Below are 24,874 nucleotides of genomic sequence, written 5' to 3'. Positions count from 1 at the left end.
ATCCCAACCTCCGGTCCCTGGCTCTCATGGCCTGGATGTTGAGAGCGTAGACTTTGCCTCTTTGGGTCTGTCAGAGGGTGTCTCCCGCATCTTGCTTGCTTCCAGGAAAGATTCCACTAAGAGGAGTTACTTCTTTCTATGGAGGAGGTTTGCCGTCTGGTGTGACAGCAAGGCCCTAGATCCTCGCTCTTGTCCTACACAGACCCTGCTTGAATACCTTCTGCACTTGTCTGAGTCTGGTCTCAAGACCAACTCTGTAAGGGTTCACCTTAGTGCAATCAGTGCATACCATTACCGTGTGGAAGGTAAGCCGATCTCAGGACAGCCTTTAGTTGTTCGCTTCATGAGAGGTTTGCTGTTGTCAAAGCCCCCTGTCAAGCCTCCTACAGTGTCATGGGATCTCAATGTCGTTCTCACCCAGCTGATGAAACCTCCTTTTGAGCCACTGAATTCCTGCCATCTGAAGTACTTGACCTGGAAGGTCATTTTCTTGGTGGCAGTTACTTCAGCTCGTAGAGTCAGTGAGCTTCAGGCCCTGGTAGCCCAGGCCCCTTACACCAAATTTCATCATAACAGAGTAGTCCTCCGCACTTACCCTAAGTTCTTGCCAAAGGTTGTGTCGGAGTTCCATCTGAACCAGTCAATTGTCTTGCCAACATTTTTTCCCCGTCCTCATTCCTGCCCTGCTGAACGTCAGCTGCACACATTGGACTGCAAGAGAGCATTGGCCTTCTATCTGGAGCGGACACAGCCCAACAGACAGTCCGCCCAATTGTTTGTTTCTTTTGATCCCAATAGGAGGGGAGTGGCTGTGGGGAAACGCACCATATCCAATTGGCTAGCAGATTGCATTTCCTTCACTTACGCCCAGGCGGGGCTGGCTCTTGAGGGTCATGTCACGGCTCATAATGTTAGAGCCATGGCTGCGTCGGTAGCCCACTTGAAGTCAGCCTCCATTGAAGAAATTTGCAAAGCTGCGACGTGGTCATCTGTCCACACATTCACATCTCATTACTGCCTGCAGCAGGATACCCGACGCGACAGTCGGTTCGGGCAGTCAGTTCTTCAGAACCTGTTTGGGCTTTAGGATCCAACTCCACCCCCCGAGGGCCCTGTTTGTTCTGTTCCAGGCTGCACTCTCAGTTAGTTGGTAAATTTTTTAGGTCAATCTCAGTTATGTCCTCGCCGTTGCGAGGCCCAATTGACCATGGTTGTTGTTTTGAGTGAGCCTGGGGGCTAGGGATACCCCATCAGTGAGAACAAGCAGCCTGCTTGTCCTCGGAGAAAGCGAATGCTACATACCTGTAGAAGGTATTCTCCGAGGACAGCAGGCTGATTGTTCTCACAAACCCGCCCACCTCCCCTTTGGAGTTGTGTCTTCCCTTGCTTTGTTTTGCTACATATGGGACTGACGAACACGAGCCGGTTCGGGCGGGAAGACGGCCGCGCATGCGCGGTGCGCAGGAGCGCGCGAGGACTAGCAAAGGCCTTTGCTAGTGAAGTTTCCGATTGGAGGGGCTGCCGTGGACGTCACCCGTCAGTGAGAACAATCAGCCTGCTGTCCTCGGAGAATACCTTCTACAGGTATGTAGCATTCGCTTTATACTGGGACAGACAGAAGATCCATCAAGCCCAGTATCCTGTTTCCAGCAGTGGCCAATCTGGGTTACAAGTACCTGGCAAGATACCAAAACAGTTCATTTTATGCTGCTTATCCTAATAAATTTTTTCTAATAAATTCATTAATTATATAATAAAGGTTTTTTTCATAATGCTTCAAAAACGTTCCAACATTTTCTTTAGAGCTTCTGCTGATTTGATAGTTGAAATTCATCTTTCTAATTTTTGGGGGGTCTGAGATGACCACATTTATAACAAGGCACTTTGATATAAGGGTACTCTTATCCTTTCTGAGCTATGGTGCAGTGAGTACTTTAATTTTGAAGTTGTTTTGTCCACTCATGACGTCATCCAATTAGCTGGCGCGGTTCGTCAGTAATAAAAAGACGCCGCTGCCATTTTTAGTTTAATAAAGCTATGGAACACATGCACTTGAGGCAGTTATCGGGTAAGCCATCAGCGATTTATAATGAATGCATCATACAATGTGTTCTTCTTTTTTATAAGAGATTTATAGTCCTTTTTCTCTCCTTTGTACAACAGAATTGGTGGCTCCCCCTTGATAAAGTTAATACGAAACGGGGACCTGTCGGGGTTTTGAGAGTGCACCAACCTGCTAAAGCTAAGTGCTGTGCACATTTTGTTGATTACGATTAGATTGTGAGAGTTGGACTGATAAAAGTTACAAATTGGTGATTAGTAAAGGTTGGTGGAGGTTGAGTCAATGATTAAATCATATACACGAATTAGACATTCACGTATTGAATGAAAAAACTTTTTTCGTGTCAAACATAAGAGACTCCACTTCACTTTATAAAAAGAATTGCATTCATATTTGTTTGTACATTTTGCGATATCCTAGAAATAAGTAGTGGATTTTCACCATCTTAATAATGGCTTATGGACTTTTCTTCTAGGAAGTTATCCAAACCTTATTTAAACCCCTCTAAGCTAACTGCTTTTACCACATTCTCTGGCAATGAATTCCAGTTTAATTACACATTGAGTGAAGAAATAGTTTATCTGATTTGTTTTAAATTTACTACTTTGTAGCTTCATTGCGTGCCCCCTAGTCCTAGTATTTTTGGAAAGAATAATCAAGCGATTCACGTTTACCTGTTCTACTCCACTCATTATTTTATAGACCTCTATCACAGGGGCGTAGCCAGACTTTGGCAGGAGGGGGGTCCAGAGCCCGAAGTGAGAGGGCACATTTTAGCCACCCCGGCACCGCCGCCTCTCCCCTTTCGACCCCTTCCCGCCGCTGCTGTCGTCATCAGGTACCTTTGCTGGCGGGGGTCCCCAACCCCTGCCAGCCGAAGTCCTCTTCAGTGCCGGTTTCTGGTGCATTGCTGATCTGGAAGGATTCTTCTGTTTCTGTGAGTCCTGCCTGACATCCTGCACGTTCCTACCTGACGGTGGTGGGAGGGGGGGTCAGAGGGTTCAGTGGTGGGGGAGCCAGGGCCAAATCTGTGGGGGCCGATGCCCCCATGGCCCCACATAGCTACGCCCCTGCTCTATCATATCTCCCCTCAGATGTCTTTTCTCCAAGGTGGAGAGCCCTTGCTGCTTTAGCCTTTTCTCATAGGGAAGTCATCCCATCCCCTTTATCATTTTCGTCACCCTTCTCTGTACCTCTTCTAATTCCACTATATCTTTTTTGAGATGCGGTGACTAGAATTGCACACAGTATTTGAGATGCAATTGCACCATGGATCAGTACAAAGGCATTATAATGTCCTCATTTTTATTTTCCATTCCTTTCCTAATAATATTTACTTTCTTAGCCGCTGCTGCACACTGAACAGAGGGTTTCAACATCTCATCAATGATGACACCTAGATCCCTTTCCTGGTGAGTGACTCCTAATGGTGAACCTTGCATCATGTAGCTATAGTTGGGACTACTCTTTCCCACATGCATCCCTTTGCACTTGCTCACCTTAAACATCATTTACCATTTGGATGCCAATTCTCTCAGTTTCATAAGGTCCTCTTGTAATTTTTCACAATCCTCTTTTGATTTAACAACTTTGAATAACTATCCAGCTTATTTTCGAAAGAGATCGCTGGCCATCTTCCGACACAAATAGGGAGATGGCTGGCCATCTCCTGAACCCGGCCAAATCGGTATAATGGAAAGCCGATTTTGGCTGGCTCCAACTGCTTTCTGTCGCAGAGCCGGCCAAAGTTAAAGGGGGCGTTTCAGAAGGGTATGGAAGGTGGGACCGGGGTGTGGTTATGAGATGGCCAGCTTCGGCTGATAATGGAAAAAAGATGGCCGGCTGTGATGAGCATTTGGCTGACTTTACTTGGTCCTTTTTTGTTCACGACCAAGCCTTGAAAAGGTGCCCAAACTGACCAGATGACCACCGGAGGGAATCAGGGATCACCTCCCCTTACTCTCCCAGTGGTCACCAACCCCCTCCCACCCTCAAAAAAAATTAAAAAAAACAATTTTTTGCCAGCCTCTATGCCAGCCTGAAATGTTATACCCAGCTCCCTCTCAGCAGTATGCAGGCCCCTGGAGCAGAGTTTTGTGGGTGCAGTGCACTTCAGGCAGGTGGACCCAGGCCCATCCCCCCTACCTGTAACACTTGTGGTGGTAAATAGTAAGCCCTCCAAACCCCCCCAAAACCCACTGTACCCACATGTAGGTGCCCCCCTTCATCCCTAAGGGCTATGGTAGTGGTGTACAGTTGTGGAGAGTGGGTTTTGGAGGGATTTGGGGGGCTCAGCACCCAAGGTAAGGGAGCTATGCACCTGGGAGCTATTTATGTATTTTAAAAAAAATTTTAGAAGTGCCCCCTAGGGTGACTGGTTGGTGTCCTGGCATGTGAGGGGGACCAGTGCACTACAAATGCTGGCTCCTCCCACAACCAAAAGCCTTGGATTTGGCCGGGTTTGAGATGGCCGGCATTAGTTTCCATTATCTGCGAAAACCGATGCCAGCCATCTCAAACCCGGCAATCTCTGACATTTGGCCAGCCCCAACCGTATTATCAAAACGAAAGATGGCCAGCCATCTTTTTCGATAATACGGTTCGGGACTGCTCTTTGCGGCGCTGGCCAAATAGATGGCCGGCAATCTATTTGGCTGGTGCCATTTGATTATGTCCCTCTTTGTGTCTTTGGCAAGTTTAATTACCTAACTGGTTATACCCATCTCTAGATCATTTTTAAATACATTAAAAAGCAGTGGTCCCAGCACAGACCCCTAGGGAACCCTACTATCTACCTTTCTCCTTTGAGAATACTGACCATTTAACTCTACTCTCTGTTCTCTATCTTTTAACCAGTTTTTTTTATACACAACAGAACACTACCTCCTATCTTATGACTCTCTAATTTCCTCTGGAATCTTTCATGAGGTGCTTTGTCAAATGCCTTTTGAAAATCCAGATACACAATATCGACCAGCTCACCTTTATCCACATGTTTGTTCACCCCTTCAAAGAAATATAGTAGATTGGTGAGTCAAGATTTCTCTTCACTAAATCTATGTTAGCTTTGTTTCATTAATCAATATATACTCTGTTATTTTGTTCTTTATAATAGTCTCTACCATTTTGCCTGGCACCGATGTCAGGCTCATTGGTCTATAATTTCTTGGATCACCGACTGTGGCCACATAGCAGCCATCCCAGGGCAGAGATGGTGGTTAGTCAGAAGGCAAAGGAACCAGGGACCAACGAGCCATCAGTGTCAAGCAGCAATGAGCATGAAAAAACATATAATTACCTGTACCCTTGCCATTCATGGACCATGTTGAGGATGCAGAGCTATCAGCTGAAGGTGGTGGTGCAGCCCAACAGAGCCCATGTAGATGGTGCCTGAACTGGTCACCTTTGTGCAGGATCTTCTAGTTCAGAACAGGAACATAATGGTTCAGAGAGACTGCTACACTGGACTTGCAGGAACAGATGCTGGTGATGATGGAGCAGCTTATAGCACCAGTGGACAAACTGATGCTGATGAACCAGGCGATGGTGTTGGTGATGCAGACATTGACCTGCAGAATAGAAATACTGTGTAAGAGGATAGAATGTATGACCCAGGCCTGGGTGAGACATCCCAAGAACCAGCCCATTTTATTCATCAATGAGCTAGGTGTAACAATGGTGGTTAAGAAGCAGCTAGTTCCAAGAGCTTTCACCAGGAGGCCTGTGACTGCCACCTTTTTGGGGCCTGTGCCACCCACTACACAGCAGCAGCTGGCACAGCGTCATGCCCCACTATCTCCATCTTCCTTTGCTGCTGCAGTATGGTAGGCTGGAATAGATGATGAGAAATCATCATTCAGCTCAGACAGCAGTGACAGCTCCTACCAGTCCTGAATCCCCTGTGGTGTGTTCAGAGTATCCTTACAAACATTTTCTGCAACAATTACAGTTCTTTGACATTTGTTTCAACTTATGGGCTACTGGGCACCATCATGTCAGACAGTCACATCTGGGGGAGGGGTGTTATGCATGCAGTAGGTGTTGCTGTTCAGGTTCTGTTTCAGAAAATCTCTATTTCTGCAGTTTACACTTTAAGTGGGTACTGGTATAGAAAATAAGGTTTTATTTTTTTTTTTTAACACATAACTGCTGGCTTCACTTAATATTCTATATTAGTAGTAGTAGTAAAGATGCAGCCATATACAGTAATATTCCACTCAGTTTCTGTGGTGGGTTTTGTTATTGCATGTTCTAATGAAGGATGGGGCAGACCCTTTTCTTTAAACATGCCAAGTCTTGTTAATGAGTAGCAGATACAGCTAAAAATAGCTTTTAGGTCATTCTGGACATTTTACTACTACTACTTATCATTTCTATAGCACTACTAGACGTATGCAGCGCTGTACACTTGAACATGAAGAGACAGTCCCTGCTCGACAGAGCTTACAATCTAATTAGGACAGACAAACAGGACAAACAAGAGATAAGGGAATATTAAAGTGAGGATATTTTGTAGATATATTTAGCTGAATTTGGAGGGGAGGGGTCTTGGGTAATGGATAAATGACACAACAGAATATTGCAAGTAGTTAAAAGTATTTACTTAATGAAATGCCATGCATATCTGCTGATGGAAAAGTAGGGAAAAAAATGCCTGCACTGAAACTTGATACATTCTATACAGATAGAAGAACCAGCTTTTCCTTCTTTGGGTTTGTATTTGTGATATTTTTAGATACATTTTTTTCCTTACATGGGCTTACAATGAAAGAATCATATATTACATGAGTTTGAAAAAGTAGTAGTACAGAAAAAATTCTGAATGCAAGAGTGGATAACATAATGGGAAGTAGAGTGACTAAAAGCAATAAATTTTGCTTTAAATTTGCTAGTCGTGTTTTTGCTTTATGGCCTTATCTTTCCTAAATGTTTCTTTTACACATTTATCATCTAGCAGTCTAATTGACTCCATCCCAAGTTTCCTGCTGTGTCTCTATGGCAATCTGCAAATTTTCTTTTGGCCTAACTTACAAAAAACTGTGATGTTCTCTCTGCTTCACTAGGATCCAATTTCCATTTTTTTAAAAATAGCCCTCCTAATAGCTTTAGGGGCTCATTTTCAAAACAAGAAAATGTCCAAAAAATGTCCAAGTTGCGATTTTCGATACCCCGATTGTAGGAGCTTTAATCCACAGTCAGGGGCATAATCGAAAGGGGCGCCCACGTTTTTCTGAGGATGTCCTCGCAGGACGTCTCAGCGAAGGGGTGGGGAAACATGTATTATCAAAACAAGATGGGCGTCCATCTTTCGTTTCGATAATAAGGTCGGGGACGCCCAAATTGCGAAATTTAGGTCGACCTTACAGATGGTCCCCCCTTAGACATGGTCGTCCCCAATGGAAACAGAGGACACCCATCTCAGAAACAACCAAATCCAAGCCCTTTGGTTGTAGGAAGAGCCAGAATCGTAGTGCACTGGTCCCCCTGACATGCCAAGACACCAACCGGGCACCCTAGGGGGCACTGCAGTGGACTTCAGAAATTGCTCCCAGGTGCATATCTCCCTTACCTTGTGTGCTGAACTTCCCAAAACCCACTCCCCACAACTGTACACCACTACCATAGCCCTTATAAGTGAAGGGGGGCACCTACATATGGGTACAGTGGGTTTCTGATGGGTTTTGAAGGGCTCACATTTACCACCACAAGTGTAACAGGTAGGGGGGCTGATGGGCCTGGGTTCACCTGCCTGAAGTGCACTGCAGTACCCACTAAAACTGCTCCAGGGACCTGCATACTGCTGTCATGGATCTGGGTATGATATTTGAGGCTGGCATAGCGGCTGGAAAAAATATTGAAAAAAATATTTTTTGAGGGTGGGAGGGGGTTAGTGACCACTGGGGGAGTAAGAGGAGGTCATCCCCGATTCCCTCCGGTTGTCATCTGGTCATTTAGGGTACATTTTTGTGGCTTGGTCGTAAGAAAAAAAGGACCAGGTAAAGTCGTCTAAGTGTTCGTCAGAGACGCCCTTCTTTTTTCCATTATCGGTCGAGGATGCCCATGTGTTAGGCATGCCCAAGTCCCGCTTTCACTATGCCTCTGACACGCCACCATGAACTTTGGAAAGCAGTTGAGGTCGGCCAAAATCGGCTTTTGATTATGCCGATTTGTGCTACCCTGTGAGAAAGACACCCATCTTGCGATTTATGTCGAAAGATGGGCGCCCTTCTCTTTTGAAAATAAGCCTGAGTGTGTCCAAATTTCCAGGGGTGTGTGTTTTGGGCGGGACATAGGAGGCACCTATTTTACTTTATTGGATTTATATCCCACATATGTCCAAGTCAAGGATTCAGTTCTGTGTGGCTTACATTGAGTTAATCCTAAAACTGTTACAGGTTGGGATTACTAACATTGTGAGATTAATCAGATATACATGTTCAGGTTGGAGGTGCGAGAGGAGGGAGAAAAGAGAAGTGTATGAGTTAGCATTTCTAGGGGGTATGTGCAGTAATATTGTCTGGTTATGGCTTGTTGTGATGTCTGATGTATGTTGCTAGGTTGCATCAACCAGTAAGAGTTTCTTGTACAAAAATGTTTTTAGTTTTTTGCGAAAGCTTTCATAGGTGATGTGTCATGTGTCCTTGGGTAATGCATTCCACCATTTGGCCACTTTTGAATGGGTAGTTTGTGGTGTGGGCTTATTTGTAGACTACACCTTTACAACTGGGAAGATGTATGGTGAGGTAGTCTCTCAACTTCAGCTTGAGGGTTGGTTGCGGTAGTTCTACTAGTGATATCATGTAGTTTGGTATGTTGCCATATACAATCTGGTAGACAAAAGTACAGATTTTGAAGATAACTCTTGCTCTTATTGTGTGGTCATACTTGGATGTGCCACAGATTACTCATGCAGAGGTGTTTTGTACTGCCTGTAGTTTTTTCAGTAAGTATTCTCTACACCCCGCATGGATTGCATTGCAGTAATCTACAATGTAATCTATGCAGGATAGAACAAAACTTTGGACTAGGATGCATAAGGTGGGTTTTGAAAAGTATGTTCTTAGTTGTCGTAATCTCCATGGGGATCTGAATACTTATGATGTTAAGGCTGATATTTGCTGTTCTAGTGTTAGATGTTGGTCGATCAGTATTCCTAGCACTTTGATGTTGAATTCTAGGATATATTCTGTTTGGTCTATATGCATATTGTTGTTTAGTATTGGTTTGGAAGGGCTGGTTATCACCATGAACTTCACTTTATCTCTGTTGAGTTTCAGCTTGAAGGTCGTAGCCCAGGTTTCCATCAGGTTCAGTGCTCATTTGATTTCACTGATTGCCGCCATGATGTCATCAGCAAAGGGGATGCAAATGGTTACATCATCCGCAAAGATGTAGGTTTTATAGCCATTCGTTTCTGGTTTGTGGCCCAAGGGGGCCATCAGATTGTTAAATAATGATGGAGAGATGGGGGAACCTTGAGATACTCCACAGTCTGGAGTCCATTCTGCTGTTATGGAGCCTGGCATCTTCACTTTGTAGGATTTGCTGCTCAAGAATCCCTCAGTCCAGGATAGAACTTTGCCTCCTATTCATATGTTGTCTAGCATGTTTAATAGCAACCCATGATCAGCCGAGTCAAATGCTGATCTCTCTTCTCAGCTCTGATACCAGAGATGTTAAAATGGTTTCTGCACTGTGGTTTGGGCGGAAGCCCGATTGAGAGCTGTGCAGAATGGTAAAGTGTGTCAGAAATCCTTGAAGACCCACCTCTTTAATAGAATATACCATAACGATCCATTATTTGAACATTAGTACATTGCCGAGTTTACCGGTTGTTCCAATATTGATATCTTTATACATGATGCTTTTATATACTATGCTTCCCTTATTCTTATGAAATTTATAACTATATATGCCATTCTGTCGTGGTGACCCTACGACAGAGCAATGTAAGCCACATTGAGCCTGCAAATGTGTGGGAAAATGTGGGATACAAATGCAATAAATAAATAAATAAATAAATCAATATATTCAATGAGTTGATTTGTGGCTATTGTTAAGACGGGGCTTCTCCTCCCGCTCTCCAGCAGGCCTCACTGGCCTGTGGCTCCTGAGCAGGACTCCGGCTGGTCTCTTCCCAGCACCCTGAACACACCAACCTTCAAGATCCTAGGGCCCTTGTGGAGTGAAGGAGTAGCCTAATGGTTAGTGCAGCGGACTTTTTTATCCTAGGGAACTGGGTTCGATTCCCACTGCAGCTCCTTGTGACTGTGGGCAAGTCACTTACCCCTCCATTGCCCCAGGTACAAAATAAGTACCTATATATATGTAAACCGCTTTGAATGTAGTTGCAAAATACCACAGAAAGGCGGTATATCAAGTCCCAATTCCCCTTCCCCTCAGGGTGACCTTGTTCCTTCTGCCCTCCAACTGCTGCCGGTCCTTCTGGGGTGCACCCTCTGTTCCTGGGTCCCTCCTCAGGCCTTCCTGTGCTGTCCTCTGCACTCCTCAGGAACTATAACCTGGTTTCTTTATCTTAATATGCAAATTAGATGTAGATTAGACAGTTCTCAACAACAGCATATTCATCAGGCGGCTCTTTATTCCAGCCCCCCTGGGCCCACTTCTTCCATCATAAACACCTTCACAACGATCTCCCCACTGAGCCCTCACACACAGACACCTGGGCTCAGTGCTAACAGCCCCTCTGGCCAGTTCCTTGTTCTTAATAAATAGCTCTATCTACACACAGTCCACCAAAAGTCCACAGAGTTCAGTCAGTACCTTCTAGGGGATCTTCTTCCTCCAGCTGCCAGGTCTCCAGCTCCTCTTTCACCACTCAGGCAGGAATAAGGTGGTTAATTAGCTTCCCCAACCCTTTAGGCTCTTCCCCCTAATTCCAGGCAGGACCCAGCCCATAACCACCTACACCTGTTTCCAGCCCAGGACTCGCCTTGGTCCTAGCAACCTCCACCTGGACATTCCCCTACTGGCTCCCTCTAGTGACTCATCCTGGGCATTTCCCCCATTTCTATGGGAACAGCACCCTCTAGTGGCCTATCCAGGACAGGACAGCCCCTTACTCTTCACACTATACCTTCCATTACTTTGGTAAGTAGGGGTATGGAAGCCACAGGTCTGTAGTTGGAAACTACATCTTATGCAATCTTGATATTTTTTGGGATGGGGGTTAGGATGATGCCTCCTTTCTGCTTTGGGAATTGGCCCTGATGAAACAAGGATGTGATGTGTTTCATTAGGCAGTATATGAATGCATCTGGGGCATTCTTTAGCAGTGAATTTTGACAGGTATCTAGTAGGCATTGTGATTTAGCATATCTGTTTATAAGATTTTTAACCTTATCAGTAGAGAGGGTGTGAAGGTTGTCCATGTTCTGCCTGCCAGCAGGGAGTCACCCTGTGCATCTTCTCATGTCTAGGTATTCTTTTATGTCAGTCATGGGGGTGGGTAGGCCTTTCTTGATTGTGGAGATTTTCTGTTCAAAGTAGTTGGCCAGCTCTTGGGGCAAGGAATGTGGTTTGTTGTCCATTGTTAGATCCTGTGTGTTCAGTAGACCATTTACCAGACCGAAGAGTTTTTAAAAGTTTAGTTGATGACTCCTTACCTTGTCTTCGTAATACTTGGCTTTGGCTTTCTTGATATCTGATTTGTATTTTTGGATCATTTTGCATGGTGTTTTGCTTTCATCAGTTTTGTGGTAAATCCATTTCCTCTGGAGTCTTCTGCAGGCTTTTTTTTCATCTGCAATAGATCCTGGTTGAACCAGGAATATATTGTTCTCCTGTGGTGATTTTTCAGTTTCTATGGTGCTATTTTGTTCAGAATTGTGTGGCTCTCCTCATCCCATAGGTTCAAGAAGGTAGTTGTATCGTGCTGGTCTAACATACAGCTTTGGTGTATGTTGTGCCAGAATTGGTCTGCGTCGATCTTTCCTCTTGATTTCTCATTGTAGAATATCTTTTTATCCCGTTCCAGCCACTCCAGGATGAATGTTAGCTTTTAGTGGTCTGACCATGGTGTTGGTGACCATAGAGGATCTCTGATTTTTGTCTTGTGTGGTTTTCTAGTCTGTAGGCTAGCATGTCTAACTGTTGTCCTTTGTTGTGGGTAATGTCAATAGTTGGATGTTGGAAGTTCCACATTGCCAGGAAGTCCATTATGTTCCGGGTGTCACTGTCACTCTGACATTCTAAGTGTAGGTTTGTGTCACCCAGTAGAACCACATTGTCATTGTGAGTGCAGGTGTTTGAGAGAAATTCCATGAAATCATCCTGTGCATTTGTCCACTTTCCAGGTGGGCGATAGAATAGGGTGAAACAAATGTTTCCCTGGAGTGTGTGATCATTGAGTTTGCAGGTCATAATTTCCAGAGAGGGAATTATAAGGTCAGATGTGAGTTTGAGGTTGAGGAAAGATTTGTAGAGGATGGCGATACCTCCTCCTCTCTTCATGGTTCGGGTTTGGTGTGAGATTTTGTATCCTGGAGGGCATATGTCCCTAATCACTGGGTCTTTGATAGATCTTAGCCATATTTTGGTTATAATGGAACAAAATGAAAATGTCTAGGGCCAAAGTTAAGACTTTTTGGCTAGACCTGTTTCAATCATTACTAAGTGACCAAAAGGCGCCCTAAACCTTACTCCCCCAGTGGTCACTGACCCCCTCCCAGCCCCCAAAGGTATGACAGTGACAGTACATACCGGGCTCTATGACAGCTTCAGATATTATTGCCATTCCTATTAGAGCAATAAGCAGGTCTTAGAAGTAGCCTAGTGGTCAGTGCAGTGATCTGTAGAGAAGGGGACCTAGGCCCCCACTCTAACTGGTGGAATGTGTGGGCCCTCAGAAAAAACACTAACTACTTACTGTACCTACATATAGATGACACCTGCAAATTTGAAAGCTATTGTAGTGGTGTACATTGAGGTACAATAAGTATTTTTCTGCTCCTGGAGTGCTCACTAACTATACAGTATAAGGGGGGTTATGGTGAGATGTGTACATGGGACCTTTTATGTGAAGTTCACTGCAGTGCACTCTAGAGTGCCCCACTGCTCTGCTGGGATGTCTGTGTGGCCCCTCAGGCATCCCAGTAGCTGGTTTTTGGGTGTCTTTCTCGTGGACATTTTATTTTCCAAAATGGTGCCAAAAGAAAAATATAGAGCACAAAAAGTGTAGAAAAAAGGTGATTTTTGAACCAAAAATATAGACTTTTTCAGGCTATGCTCACCACTCAATTTTTGGACATTTCTAGCAAAATGTGTAAAAGCGGAATAGATGTTTTATCGAAAATGCCCCTCTTAAAGGTCTATGTCACAGCACTCTTTAGCTATGCAGTTATGTATTTGGTCTTTATTTGACTTTTTCTAATGGATGGTATACATTTAGCCTGTGCTTTAAAGATAATATTTTTAAACAGTGCCTATGGTGCTCATTTTCATAGACATCTGAAAATGGCCAAAAAATGTCCATCTGACAAAAACATCCAAATCACAATTTTTAAAAGGCAGCACTTGGGACATTTTACATTGCATTGTGTCCAAATAGCAAGAGGGCTTGTTGGAGGAGTGTTTTGGGCAGGACTAGGGTGGGCCCAAAATTAGGACATCTTTCCGTGATAATGGAATAGGAAATAATGTCCAAGACTAATAAGAAGGACGCTTTTATCTAGACCTAGTGTACAAAAAGGTGCATTGATTGAGCAGCTGACCACTGGAGGGATGAAGACATACCCCTACTTTATCTCCAAGTTGTTTATGACCCCCTCCCCTCCCTAAGAAGTGATCGTGACAGCGGATACCAGGATCTACGACATCTTCAGGTATTATGGCCATTCGTAATAGAGTAGCAAGCAAATGTAAGGAGTAGCCTAGTGTTCAGTGCAGTGGACTTTAAAAAAATGGGACCCAGGTGTTATTCCCAAAATCTTTTCAAATATGTGAGCCCTCCTGGAAGATAGAAATACCTATTGTACCTGAATTTAAAACACACCTGCAAGCATAATGGTAATTGTAGTAGTATACCTTTTAGGTGTAGTAGGCTTTTATCTGTTCCTGGAGGGCCCACAATCACATATAATTGAATTACTGTGGGATTTGTACCTGGGTCCTATTGTTTGAAGTCCACTGTGTGGACCACTAAACTGCCCTTCTGCTCTGCAGGGATGTCTGTGTGGCCATTTTTGTACAAATGATGCCAGACAGATGTTTTTTGTGCCTGCTTTTTTGATGTTCATATTTTGAACCTTTCATTTGGAAAATGGCATGTTTTCAGCACAAGAACATCCTTCTCACATATTTTTGAACAGGAAATCCCAACGTTTTCCAGTTCAAAAATGGATGTGAGATGGACAGTTTTTTTTTTTTTTTACTTTGAGAGCAGGACATCCTAATTCTGACTTGGATGTTCTTTCAAAACTGCCCCTCTACCTTTCTTATAAATTTTTAAACTTTGCAGTTGTGTATTTTTATTTATTTGTAATTTCCTCATTTTATGATAGTCTCCCTTTTAAAATGAAATCCTATATTGGCAGTTTTCGTAAGTGTCCCTCCAGTCATTATGCCAAATTCTATCATGTTATGGTAACAACTGCCAAATGGACCTACCTCTGTTACTTTTTGCACCAGGTCTTGAATTCCAATAAATAGTAAATCTAGAATAGTTGCACTGTTCTAGGCAAAGTATAGTGTAGTTTAAACAGCCAGCTTAAACTATCCCCAAGCAGAAGCTTTACTAACAGACAGTCAGCTCTTAAGCAAATCTTCTTTATTGTAGTACTCAGAATAAACAAAGAAAATCCAATTTACAGTTCAGTTGCTTATAATAGAATTGTTGCCTTCTGCACATAGAGTCTGTATCTAGCCACCCCAGAGGCAAGGAGATGACCAGAACCTTAGCCCAGCTGAGATAAAAAGCTGTAACACTCAAGGAAGAATTAGGGTGAGAAACTCAGTGAAAATAAATGAGGAATGATTTGGGGAAATGGTGAAAAATCTAGATGAAATTATATTAAATTAAGAAGGGATCAGCCCCTAGAATAGCTGTTGATCACAAAGCATGCTAGCAAGACTAGACTCTCTCACACAGTCCACATGGGCAGAGAGGAAGGGCTGGCCCTGGCTTAGAGCTATCAGCTAATAGGGAAAGCTCACAAGGAGGCAATCACAGGATACTACAAACTATAGGGCAAACAGTCCTAATATGGAAGAATGCCCCTTAGATGTAGCACCGTGAGACTACTGCTAGGAGCTATTGGCAATATTTTAAAATTCTGGTACAGTCCTAGGCAGGAGCTGAGAGGGACCACTCCAGCCATATGCCACTGGATCACCATGAAGACCCCCAGGTATATCAGGGGGGGGGGGGGTATGGGGAGAGTCAGGCTCAACTCCTTGTGACTCTGGGCAAGTCACTTAACCCTCCATTGCCCCAGGTACAATATAAATACCTGTATATAATATGTAAACCGCTTTGATTGCAACCACAAAAAGGCAGTTTGTCAAGTTCCATCCCCTTTCTCTTTCCCTCTGGGGGTGTGGCTTGTTCTTGGGGGTGGAGTTTGTGCATGGTTAGAGGGATCAGATGGGGCAGAGTATGTAACTGCTACTAACTGGGTTTCTGCCAGGTATTTGTGACCTGAATTGGCCACTGTTGGAAGCAGGATATTGTTCTAGCTGGACCATTGGTCTGACCTAGTATGGCTTAAAAAAACCCAACCCTTTCAGAAGGGAGACTAGAATGTGGGGGAATGTCAGGGTGTATATGGCTGCCAGGCAGATTGGGAGATGTTGGAGGGGTATGTGGCTGTTAGGAGATCAGAAGAGGGAAATGTCAAGTTGTGAATGTTGGGGCAGGGGGTTGAAAGGAGGGAATATGGAGGGGGGGGGGGGTTCTGGCGCAGTGCTGTATTTATTTATTTTGGAGTGGTCCCATATTATGCTATATACTGTGGCAGGTGGTGCAAGTGCTCTCTCGCTATCTGTCACATCATGTAATGTGATGCCCTTGCAGTAAATATCTGCACTGTGAATTAAATATACCTCCTGTATTTTACTGTACAAGCTTTTTACTTATCATGCACTAGTTTTTGCACCCAATGTTTGGTAAATGCTACAACTTACCATGCTTCAGTAGCCTGCAATATACAGTGGAACAATCTATCTTTTTTTCTTAAATTATCCGCATTATATGTCTTCCGTGTGATTCACCGTTTTCATTCTCCAGTAATATATTTGGTTTCTTTGTGCTGATTACAGGGATCTTCAAGAACTTGATGACAGTACGCAATTGCCTTTGCTTTGCCATTTCTCAGAAACAGCAGAAGGCCTTACCACCATCAGAGCATTTAAGTAAGTAAAATCTGTTTCTCCAGGGGGAAGATATTGAACATGGAGCTGAAAATACATACATAGGGTATATCCACTAGTTATATCTTAAAAGGCAATTTTCAAACTGCCCACATTTCTCTACAATCTGTTCTGGTCTTTGGACTAATTTTTCAAAGTGATATGGGTTGATTTTCAAAAGGAGCTATACATGTAAAAGCAGTTGCTAGATGAGTTATGTGTTTACCAGCCACCAGTAAATTCATTAAAGGGGTAATTTTATAAAGGATTTTTTAATGTATTAAGGCCTTTTTTATGTGTGTAATAAGAAAAGCACAAATAAGCCTCCCAGACTGGAACAATGGAAAAGTCCTTTAAGAGACCTGACAGGAGCTGTGTTTCGGCTCAAACTGCACCCGTCTCAGGGGTCAAACTAGTACACTCAGTAAAAGCTAATTGAATCCCATGAGGTCCTTCATTGTTGTCATGTGTCATTCATTGCTGCCCTGTCCACATGCAGGTAAATATGCACTACTCCATAAAATGTGATGGAGATAGCCAAATAGGTCATGTGAAAGCCCTATCATGCTGTAGTCAAGCACACTCCATTTGGTCAGAGGGACCCAATTTCACTGGCTACCATTGATTGCTAGGATTGAGCTTAAAATATTAAGTTTTGTTTTTTAAAATAACTTGCTAGAAAACAATATACAAACAATTTCCACTCACTGAAAATGTCCTGGTTAGTTTATATATACAAAAGTGCTACTCCAACTGTTCATGGAACATGCAGCACAAGGCAGGAAGGAAAAAGGCCTCAAAGAGCTCCTACAAAATCAAGATCTACCAGAGCTAACCAGATCCATAAGATCTTCCCTTCATCATCGGCCAAAAAGCCTTCCACTTAATGTCAACTTCCTGCTACTCAAATGACATGTATGTCTTTCTTATAGTTATTTATTTATATTAATTCACGCTTAATGCAAGTACAGACACTTATCTTTAAAGTTGGTACTCTTCTGTTGACAGCACTGCGAGATCCAGTGCTATGCCGTGCTGTCTTCACCCCCTTGCCCCTTGGATGCGCAAATCCAGAATATGACCATATTTGCATGCACAACTTAAGTCACACCATATAGAATCTGGGGAAAGGGTGTATACTCACCAACTCTGATACCGGCACATCACTGTTGGGAAAAGGCACAGAACCCACAAACGTGCTAGGGTTTTGTGATGGTGGATATGAAATGGCTGCAATGTGGGAAGGGCCAGGAGGGAAAGACAAGGCCTATTTAGTAACAGTGCTTGGTCATGGGGGACTTCAAGAAATCACTGTATAGGCAAGCAAGTGTACACAGTTGACACCCTCAAGGCAGCATATGCTTGGCCAATTAGTGAACCATAATGATACCTTAAACAGAGAAACATGGGATGATACAATTGGTTTATATAATTAGGGGTCAGTATTCAAAGTGATTTAGACGAGGAGGAGAAACCCACCTGCTTAAATCAAGTTCAGTGGGCCAGCTGCTGGTATTCAGCAGCACTTAACCAGACAGTGCTGATGAATATTGGCATTAACCTGCCATCTGAAATCCAGGCACGAGATAGGCATTCCAAGAGTGGAGCTGAGGAGGAGCCAGGAGTTTTGCAGGTGCCTGCAATATTCAGTGCCGACCAAATAGGACAGTACAAAAGGCTGTTGCCAGCAATGCAGGTGCCAGCACTAAATATCGGACAGCACCCACATAGCTTATGGGTAGTGGCCTGCACCTTTCACCCCTGCTCCCCTCCCTCCCAACACCCCAAACAAGTTCTGATCCTCCACCCAGAACACCCCAACATGACAAGCTCCCCTCACAAGTCCTGATCCCACCTCCTAACCTACTCAATGTGACAAGTCCCCAATATGTTCTCATAACCCCTCTTGATCCCCCCCCAATATGATGTTCTCCTTCCACACATCCCAATAGGCCACCCAGGCCTACCTGATCATCCCTGATTGTCCAGTGAGCCATTGGGGTGGGGGTGGGGGATGTTTATGTGGGAGCACTTAATATAAATATGCACACTTAAGCACAAGAAAAGTATATGGATGAGATCATTCATTGCACGTCACCTCATCACTTTTTGCCCAGTTACATTCCGCTGAATATTGGCAGCTAGCTGGCTCCAACTGATTTAAGCAGACAGGAGCCTCTCCTGACCTTTTAAATCTCTTTGAATATCAGTCAGATGATTATTTTCTAAATTTTTTTCTTAACTGGATCTATCTTGTCTATTATTTTGTATTTATTTGTAAACTGACCTGAGCTTTTGATGATAGCAGTCTATAAGAATTGGCTATTATTATTAATAAGGTGGGGGTGCTTGACTCAGTGAAGAGGGAGGAGGCTCAGGAGGTTAGCTTGATAGGGCCATGACCACAGTACCTGACTGCTGTCAGTGCAGCTGCTCTTAATGCCACCTCTTGCACTATCAGAAGTTATGACATGTAGCAGTGGTCTGCGTTATTAAAACGGCACGTACAAAAAGCCGAACAGAACTGGGAAAAAACTAGATCTCAGTCCGGTTTAGCTATCTATAAGTCAAAATTTAGGGACTACAATTATCATCTCATAAAGATGAAAAGGCTCTTCTCTACTGATTGAATTAAAAAGGCCCCTAATCCAACTGGAGAGCTCTATTCGATTTTCTGGAATTTAACATCTGCCAGTTCTAAATCTACAACCTTTTTAGGGCCTTCTGCTGAGACCCTTGTGCTTTAGTTCTCCTTTAAAATTTCAGATCCCCCCCCCCCCCCACACACACACACATACACTTTGGATCCTGTTCTTTCCTTGGCTCCTTCCTGTTCCCAAATGTCCTCCTTTTCTCTAGATGGCCTTTCTCCTTCTGCTAATATTGTGGTCATTTTCCAGGATTACCTTCTTGGTCCTTGCTTCAGCTACAGACCTTGCATTCCCTTTCTAAGACAATGACATCTGTGAGGATCACATCATGTTCACTTGACACTTTTCCGTCCCCATGGATAAAGATATTGGGGTTGGGCCTCTGGCCTAATACCTTGGCCTTAATTAATAACACTCTTTCCTCGGGACAGGTCCTGACCATATGGAAACCTGTCATAGTACATCCTAATCTGAAGAAGCCCTCAATGGACCCTCAAGTCCCAGCTAACTACTGTTCAGTTTCAAATCTCTTGTTTTTTATAAAAAATTTTAGAAAAGGTTGTCTTTGTCCAATTATCCTCCTTTGTAGAAAAATCTTTGGCCCTTCATCCAAAGCAGTCTGGCTTCACTGCCCATTTTAGTATTGAAACAGTCCTGGTGGCGCTTCTTAGAGAAATCTACTCACATCTTGACAAGCACTTTATTGTCTTGGCTGTCTCACTGGATCTGTCAGCGGCCTTTGATTTTAGCAAACCATTCATTGTTGCTTTATCAGCTTTCCTCACTTGATATCTCTGGCACAGAATTAGCATGTTTCACTTATTTTCTTTCGGATTGTTCTTACAAGGTCTATAAAGCCTCCTCTTTATTGTCCTTTTGTGCTCTATTTTGCGTTGTTCCTCAAGGTTCTATTTTATCTCCTCTTCTCTTTTAATTGTTTCTCAGTCCTCTGGCTTCTATTATCCAGTCCACCAATATTTCTTGTTATTTTAATGCAGATTATATTTTGTTAATTTTTCCGACTAACCCTTTTTCTTCTACGATTGGCTTAATACAAGATTGCTTACACATGATTTCTCAATGGCTTTCTAGTCATAAATTAGTTTTGAACAAACAGAAAACGTGCCTGCTGGTTCACTGGAAGTCTATCTAGGCCTAGTCTATCACTGAACCTCCTTGGGACAGATATTCAGCCTGTCAAGTCTTTTCAATACTTTGGTGTAACTCTAAATTCCCACCTGTCCTTTACTGCTCAGATATCTAATGTATGTAAAAAGCTGGGTTTTATGTCCTCTAGCAATTACGTGCAGTTAGAGGGTATTTTGATCACGACACATTTCATTTGCTCATTTTTTACTTATCACTAGATTAGATTACTGCAACATAATCTATTTGAGGATTCCCCATTCTCACCTAAAGAAACTGCAATTTCTCCAGAACACTGCCATCAGACTCCTCTACCACGATTGACGATATGACCATGTTTCTTCTCTCTTTCAAGCCCATCACTGGCTTCTCGTTGAACAGTGTATAATATTTAAAGGCTCTTCTGCTCACTATCAAGTCTTTTAGATTAGGTCTCCTCTTTATCATCCCTCATGATCCCATATTCCCCTGCTTGCTTGCTTCATACATTCTTTTAATGACCACTGTCTCGTTCTACCAGGCCCTGAACAAGCCCACCTAGAATTCACCAGACATCATGCTTTCTTTTTTGCAGCCCCATTTAAATGGAACATCCTGCCACTCCCTCTTCAAGCAGAATTGTCTTTTAAGAAATTTAAATCTGACTGACTGACTTGGCTTTTTCGTCTTGCATTCACTCCCCCTTAGGGTTCATCCTACTGGGCGCATGCCGGCCCTTCTTCTCTTCTTTTTCCCACCGCTTCTGCTCTCTCTCTCTTTGTCTTTACTTTAGACTTAACTTATCTGTATGAATGAAATCTGCACTTTCCTGTCAAATATTTGTAGTTCCTTTCCTTGTATTTTTTTTAGATTGTAAACCGCTTTAAACTGCTAGTTAGCAAGGGCGGTACAGCAAATGTGAATAAACTATAAACTAGCACATGTCAATATCCTGTGCACTAGCTGTCAGTGCTGGCCACACTCTGTCTCTTTCTGTGACCTGCCTGGATCCCCCTCTACCCACTCTAAGCAGCTAACGCAGGATTTTACTGTGCTGGCTGGTTTTAACATGCGGTAGCCATTAACACGGGTCCATGTTAGTGGCTACTGCACACTAACATCCACGCTAGCTTCTTAGTGTGCTTTAGTAAATGGGACCCTTAGTGAATATGTCCTAAAGTGAATATTAAAAAACAAATTGTAGCTCTTAGCTTTTTATTGGATTAATTTGACTAACTTTGAGAGTTATACTGTCCACAGGAGAATACTAGAAAAAGCCACTTATAAGCTGTTTGATGAATTTTATCTCTTGTATCTAATCTTTAAGGAGAAATTGTATGTTTATGTTTATTGGTACTTGATAATTCCACCTATTAAAACCTTTTAAAATACCTTAATTCAAATGTAGCATTGGGAATTTATCATTCTTGTTTTTCCTAATCTGTAAATTATGACATTTCTCTGCAGGCATGAAGCCAGGTTTAAGCAACGTATGTTGGAACTGACGGACACTAACAATATTGCCTACTTGTTTTTGTCTGCTGCAAACAGATGGCTTGAAGTCAGAACGGTATGTCCATTTTAGGCACACTCATAAGTTTGAAACTGAAAACATACTGGCTGCATCTAAATGTATAAGAAAAAATTGTTGAAATATGGTTCAGTGCATTTTAATGTACATTCCTGCTTATAATAGCTAATACTCATTTCCATTGAACCCAGCTATATTAATGTAATCCAATAGGATTAAAATGTATTATTTACCTGTCCATGGAGGTTCAGGGCTAGAACTAGCAGGAGAGGCTGCCGCGGTAGAGTGTTGCTGTGGTTGTCAGGGCCAGCATTATCGTGATGGAAAGCAGGGATGGATTGGGTAGAGGAGAGTCTGCTGGAGCGGTTGAGCGCCATGGGTGTTTGTTTCAGCAGCAGCTGGCAGAGGGGAAGGAAGAGGAAGGCAGCAGGGGAAGCATCGGGGCTGTGGGGCCCATGACGTCACCATGTATGCATGTTGGTGACATCATGGGTTGCGTGGGTCATGGGGTTAAAAAAAAGAGAGACCGGATTTGGATCCATAAGGGCAGTGCAGGCCCGGTTCTCGTGGCTGGAGACTGCTGGGGCATGTTGGGGAGAGCTCCGAAGGGCCTCCCTGAAGAAATTTGGGCCTGCTTTTGGGGCAGCCTGTGATGGCTAGCCACACATGCACAAAAGGAGAGTGGAACAGTGTCAGTTGCCGGCAGCTGCCAGCTTGAGGCAGAGCCGTGCAACAGAAGATGGGAGCATGCAAGGGGATGGCTGAAATGCAAGCATAAAGTGAAGTTTGGTGTTGGCAAGGTGAGGGAAGATAAAAGGGGTTTATTTATAAGGGTTTGGCCAGGTGTTAAGAGGTTATAAAAGGAAGGTGAAAAGTAGCCTGCTGCAACTTGCAGCATAAGCTATCCCATGACAAAAAGAATTCTAGGGCAGAGTTCTACACTGCCAAAGTAGGCAGTTGAGAGGGAGATTTGGAGCAGGACGGATGTATGAGAGTGTGCTGGCTGCACAAAGTTTAAAATTGAGTGTTTTTGTAGAAAATTAGCAATGGAATTGAGTGTGTGTGGGAAACGTGAAGGAATTAGTTAAAGAGCTCAGCCCTGCAGTGGTTTTAGGTTCAAGGTTGAAGAACTGAGTGACTGAGATTTTAATTTGTAAACAGAAGCTAATGGCTGTTCTTTAAACATAACAGAAATTTTAAGTTACTGTCAATGGCATAGAGGTGTGAGGCTGTAAAGTGTCCTCTGATCAAGAGGTGTATGTTAGAGAGTCTGTAAGAATTCTCTTGTCAACATCAGGTGGGTTATTAAAGGGCAATAAATTAACCTTTACTTTGGGTAGCTAGCCAGGAATTCTCTGAAAACCCAGTTAGGGATATAGGTTTCTCTTTTTTATTTAGGTAAAGTCAAGTCAGTAGGTACTCAGGTATGCTGGGATGTGGCAAAGAAGAGCTCTGATATCCAACATAAAGAACAAAGAGGAGAGAAGACTAACAAAAGAGCTGGAAGAAAGTTAAGTGACAGCAACAACCAAACTGAAACAGAGGGATAATGCAGAAAACAGCTGTTGGGACTGAGAGATAAGAAGTTTAGAACATTTACTTACCTGTTACCGTAGTTGTCTTTGAGGGTGGTCCTGTAAAAAAAAAATGTCAACACAAACAATCCATTTCATAGTAACATAGTAGATGATGGCAGATAAAGACCTGTATGGTCTATCCATTCTGCCCAACAAGATAAACTTATTACAAATGATACATCATATGTAATCCTGATCTTGATTTATCCTTATCATTTTTAGGGCAGAGACTGTAGACGTCTGCCCAACACTGGCCTTATTCTAAAATTTCTGAGGTTGCTGTCAAAGCCCCTGAAAAAATCCACCTAGCCCATCTAAATCTATTCATCCTCAATTAGGGCAGAGACCATAGAAGTCTGACTTGTACTGGCTTTCATAGCTAATCTCTGCTAAGCTTCTTTGGGTCGTTTCCTTCTAAACAGGATTCCTTTGTGTTTGTCCCATGCATTTTTGAACTCTGTTACCATTTGCATCTCCACCATTCAAGGCATCTACCACCCTCTCAGTGAAAAAATACTTCCTGACATTTTTCCTGAGTCGGCCCCCTTTCAACCTCAGTTCATGTCCTCTAGTTCTACCACCTTCTCGTCTCTGGAAAATGTTTGTTTGCGGATTAATACCTTTCAAATATTTGAACATCTGTATCATACCACTCCTGTTTCTCCTTTCCTCGAGGGTATACATGTTTAGGTCAGTAAGTCTGTATGTATGTCTTGCTACATAAACCCCATACCATTTTTGTCACTTTTCTAACAGTATTATAAGGTTCAAATTTTGTAATAGATTGTATTAATGTTACCTGCCAGACTCTTGACCATCCTTCCAACTTTGGAGATCCCTTCTCATGGTTTCTACTCCCTCCAGGGTATCCACTCTACTGGCTATCTTTGTGTCATCCCCAAAAAGGCAAACTTTTCCTTTTGACTCTTTAGCAATGTCTCTCACAAATATATTAAACAGAATCGGCCCCAGCACCAACCCCTGAGGCACTCTACTGCTCACCTTCCTTTCCTCTGAGTGGATTCCATATACCACCACCCTCTGCCGCCTGTTGGTCAACCAGTTTCCAGTCCAGTTCACCACTTTAGGTCCCAAGTTCAACCCTCTCAGCTTATTCACTGGTGTTCTGTGAGGAGCCGTATCAAAGGCTTTTGCTGAAATCCAAGTAGATTACATCTAGCACATGTCCTTTATCAAGTTCTTTGGTCACCCAGTCAAAGAAGTCAATCAGATTAATGTGGCAGGATTTTCCTTTGATAAAGTCATGTTGCCTTGGAACCTGTAACCTGTTGTCTTCTAGAAAGTCAACTATCCTTTCCTTCAGCAGCGACTCCATTATTTTTCATAAAGTAGTGAGAGAGAGAGAGAGTAGATGGCATGGATGGGCAGACTGGATAGGCCATATGGAGGGACATAATCGAATGGGGCCGGCCATCTATAAGGGCGGCCATCTCTAATGACGGCCCCGTTAAGCGGCGTACCCGACTGTATTATCGAAACAAGATGGCCGGCCATCTTTCGTTTCGATAATACGGTTGGGGCTGGCCAAATCTCAACATTT

General features: G+C 43.3%; 1 protein-coding gene across 1 annotated transcript in view; it reads left to right on the top strand.

Annotated features, from left to right (window-relative positions):
* Positions 1–24,874, top strand: part of ABCC9 (ATP binding cassette subfamily C member 9) — a 454,126-nt gene that overhangs the window by 383,960 nt on the left and 45,292 nt on the right. The window contains 2 exon segments of the mRNA XM_030214004.1: positions 16,340–16,432; positions 21,673–21,775. Of these exon segments, the coding sequence (XP_030069864.1) occupies positions 16,340–16,432; positions 21,673–21,775 (196 nt within the window).

This window comes from Microcaecilia unicolor, chromosome 9 (genome assembly GCF_901765095.1).
Source record: "Microcaecilia unicolor chromosome 9, aMicUni1.1, whole genome shotgun sequence".
NCBI lineage: Eukaryota > Metazoa > Chordata > Amphibia > Gymnophiona > Siphonopidae > Microcaecilia > Microcaecilia unicolor.
This window is presented reverse-complemented; position numbering and strand designations above follow the sequence as displayed.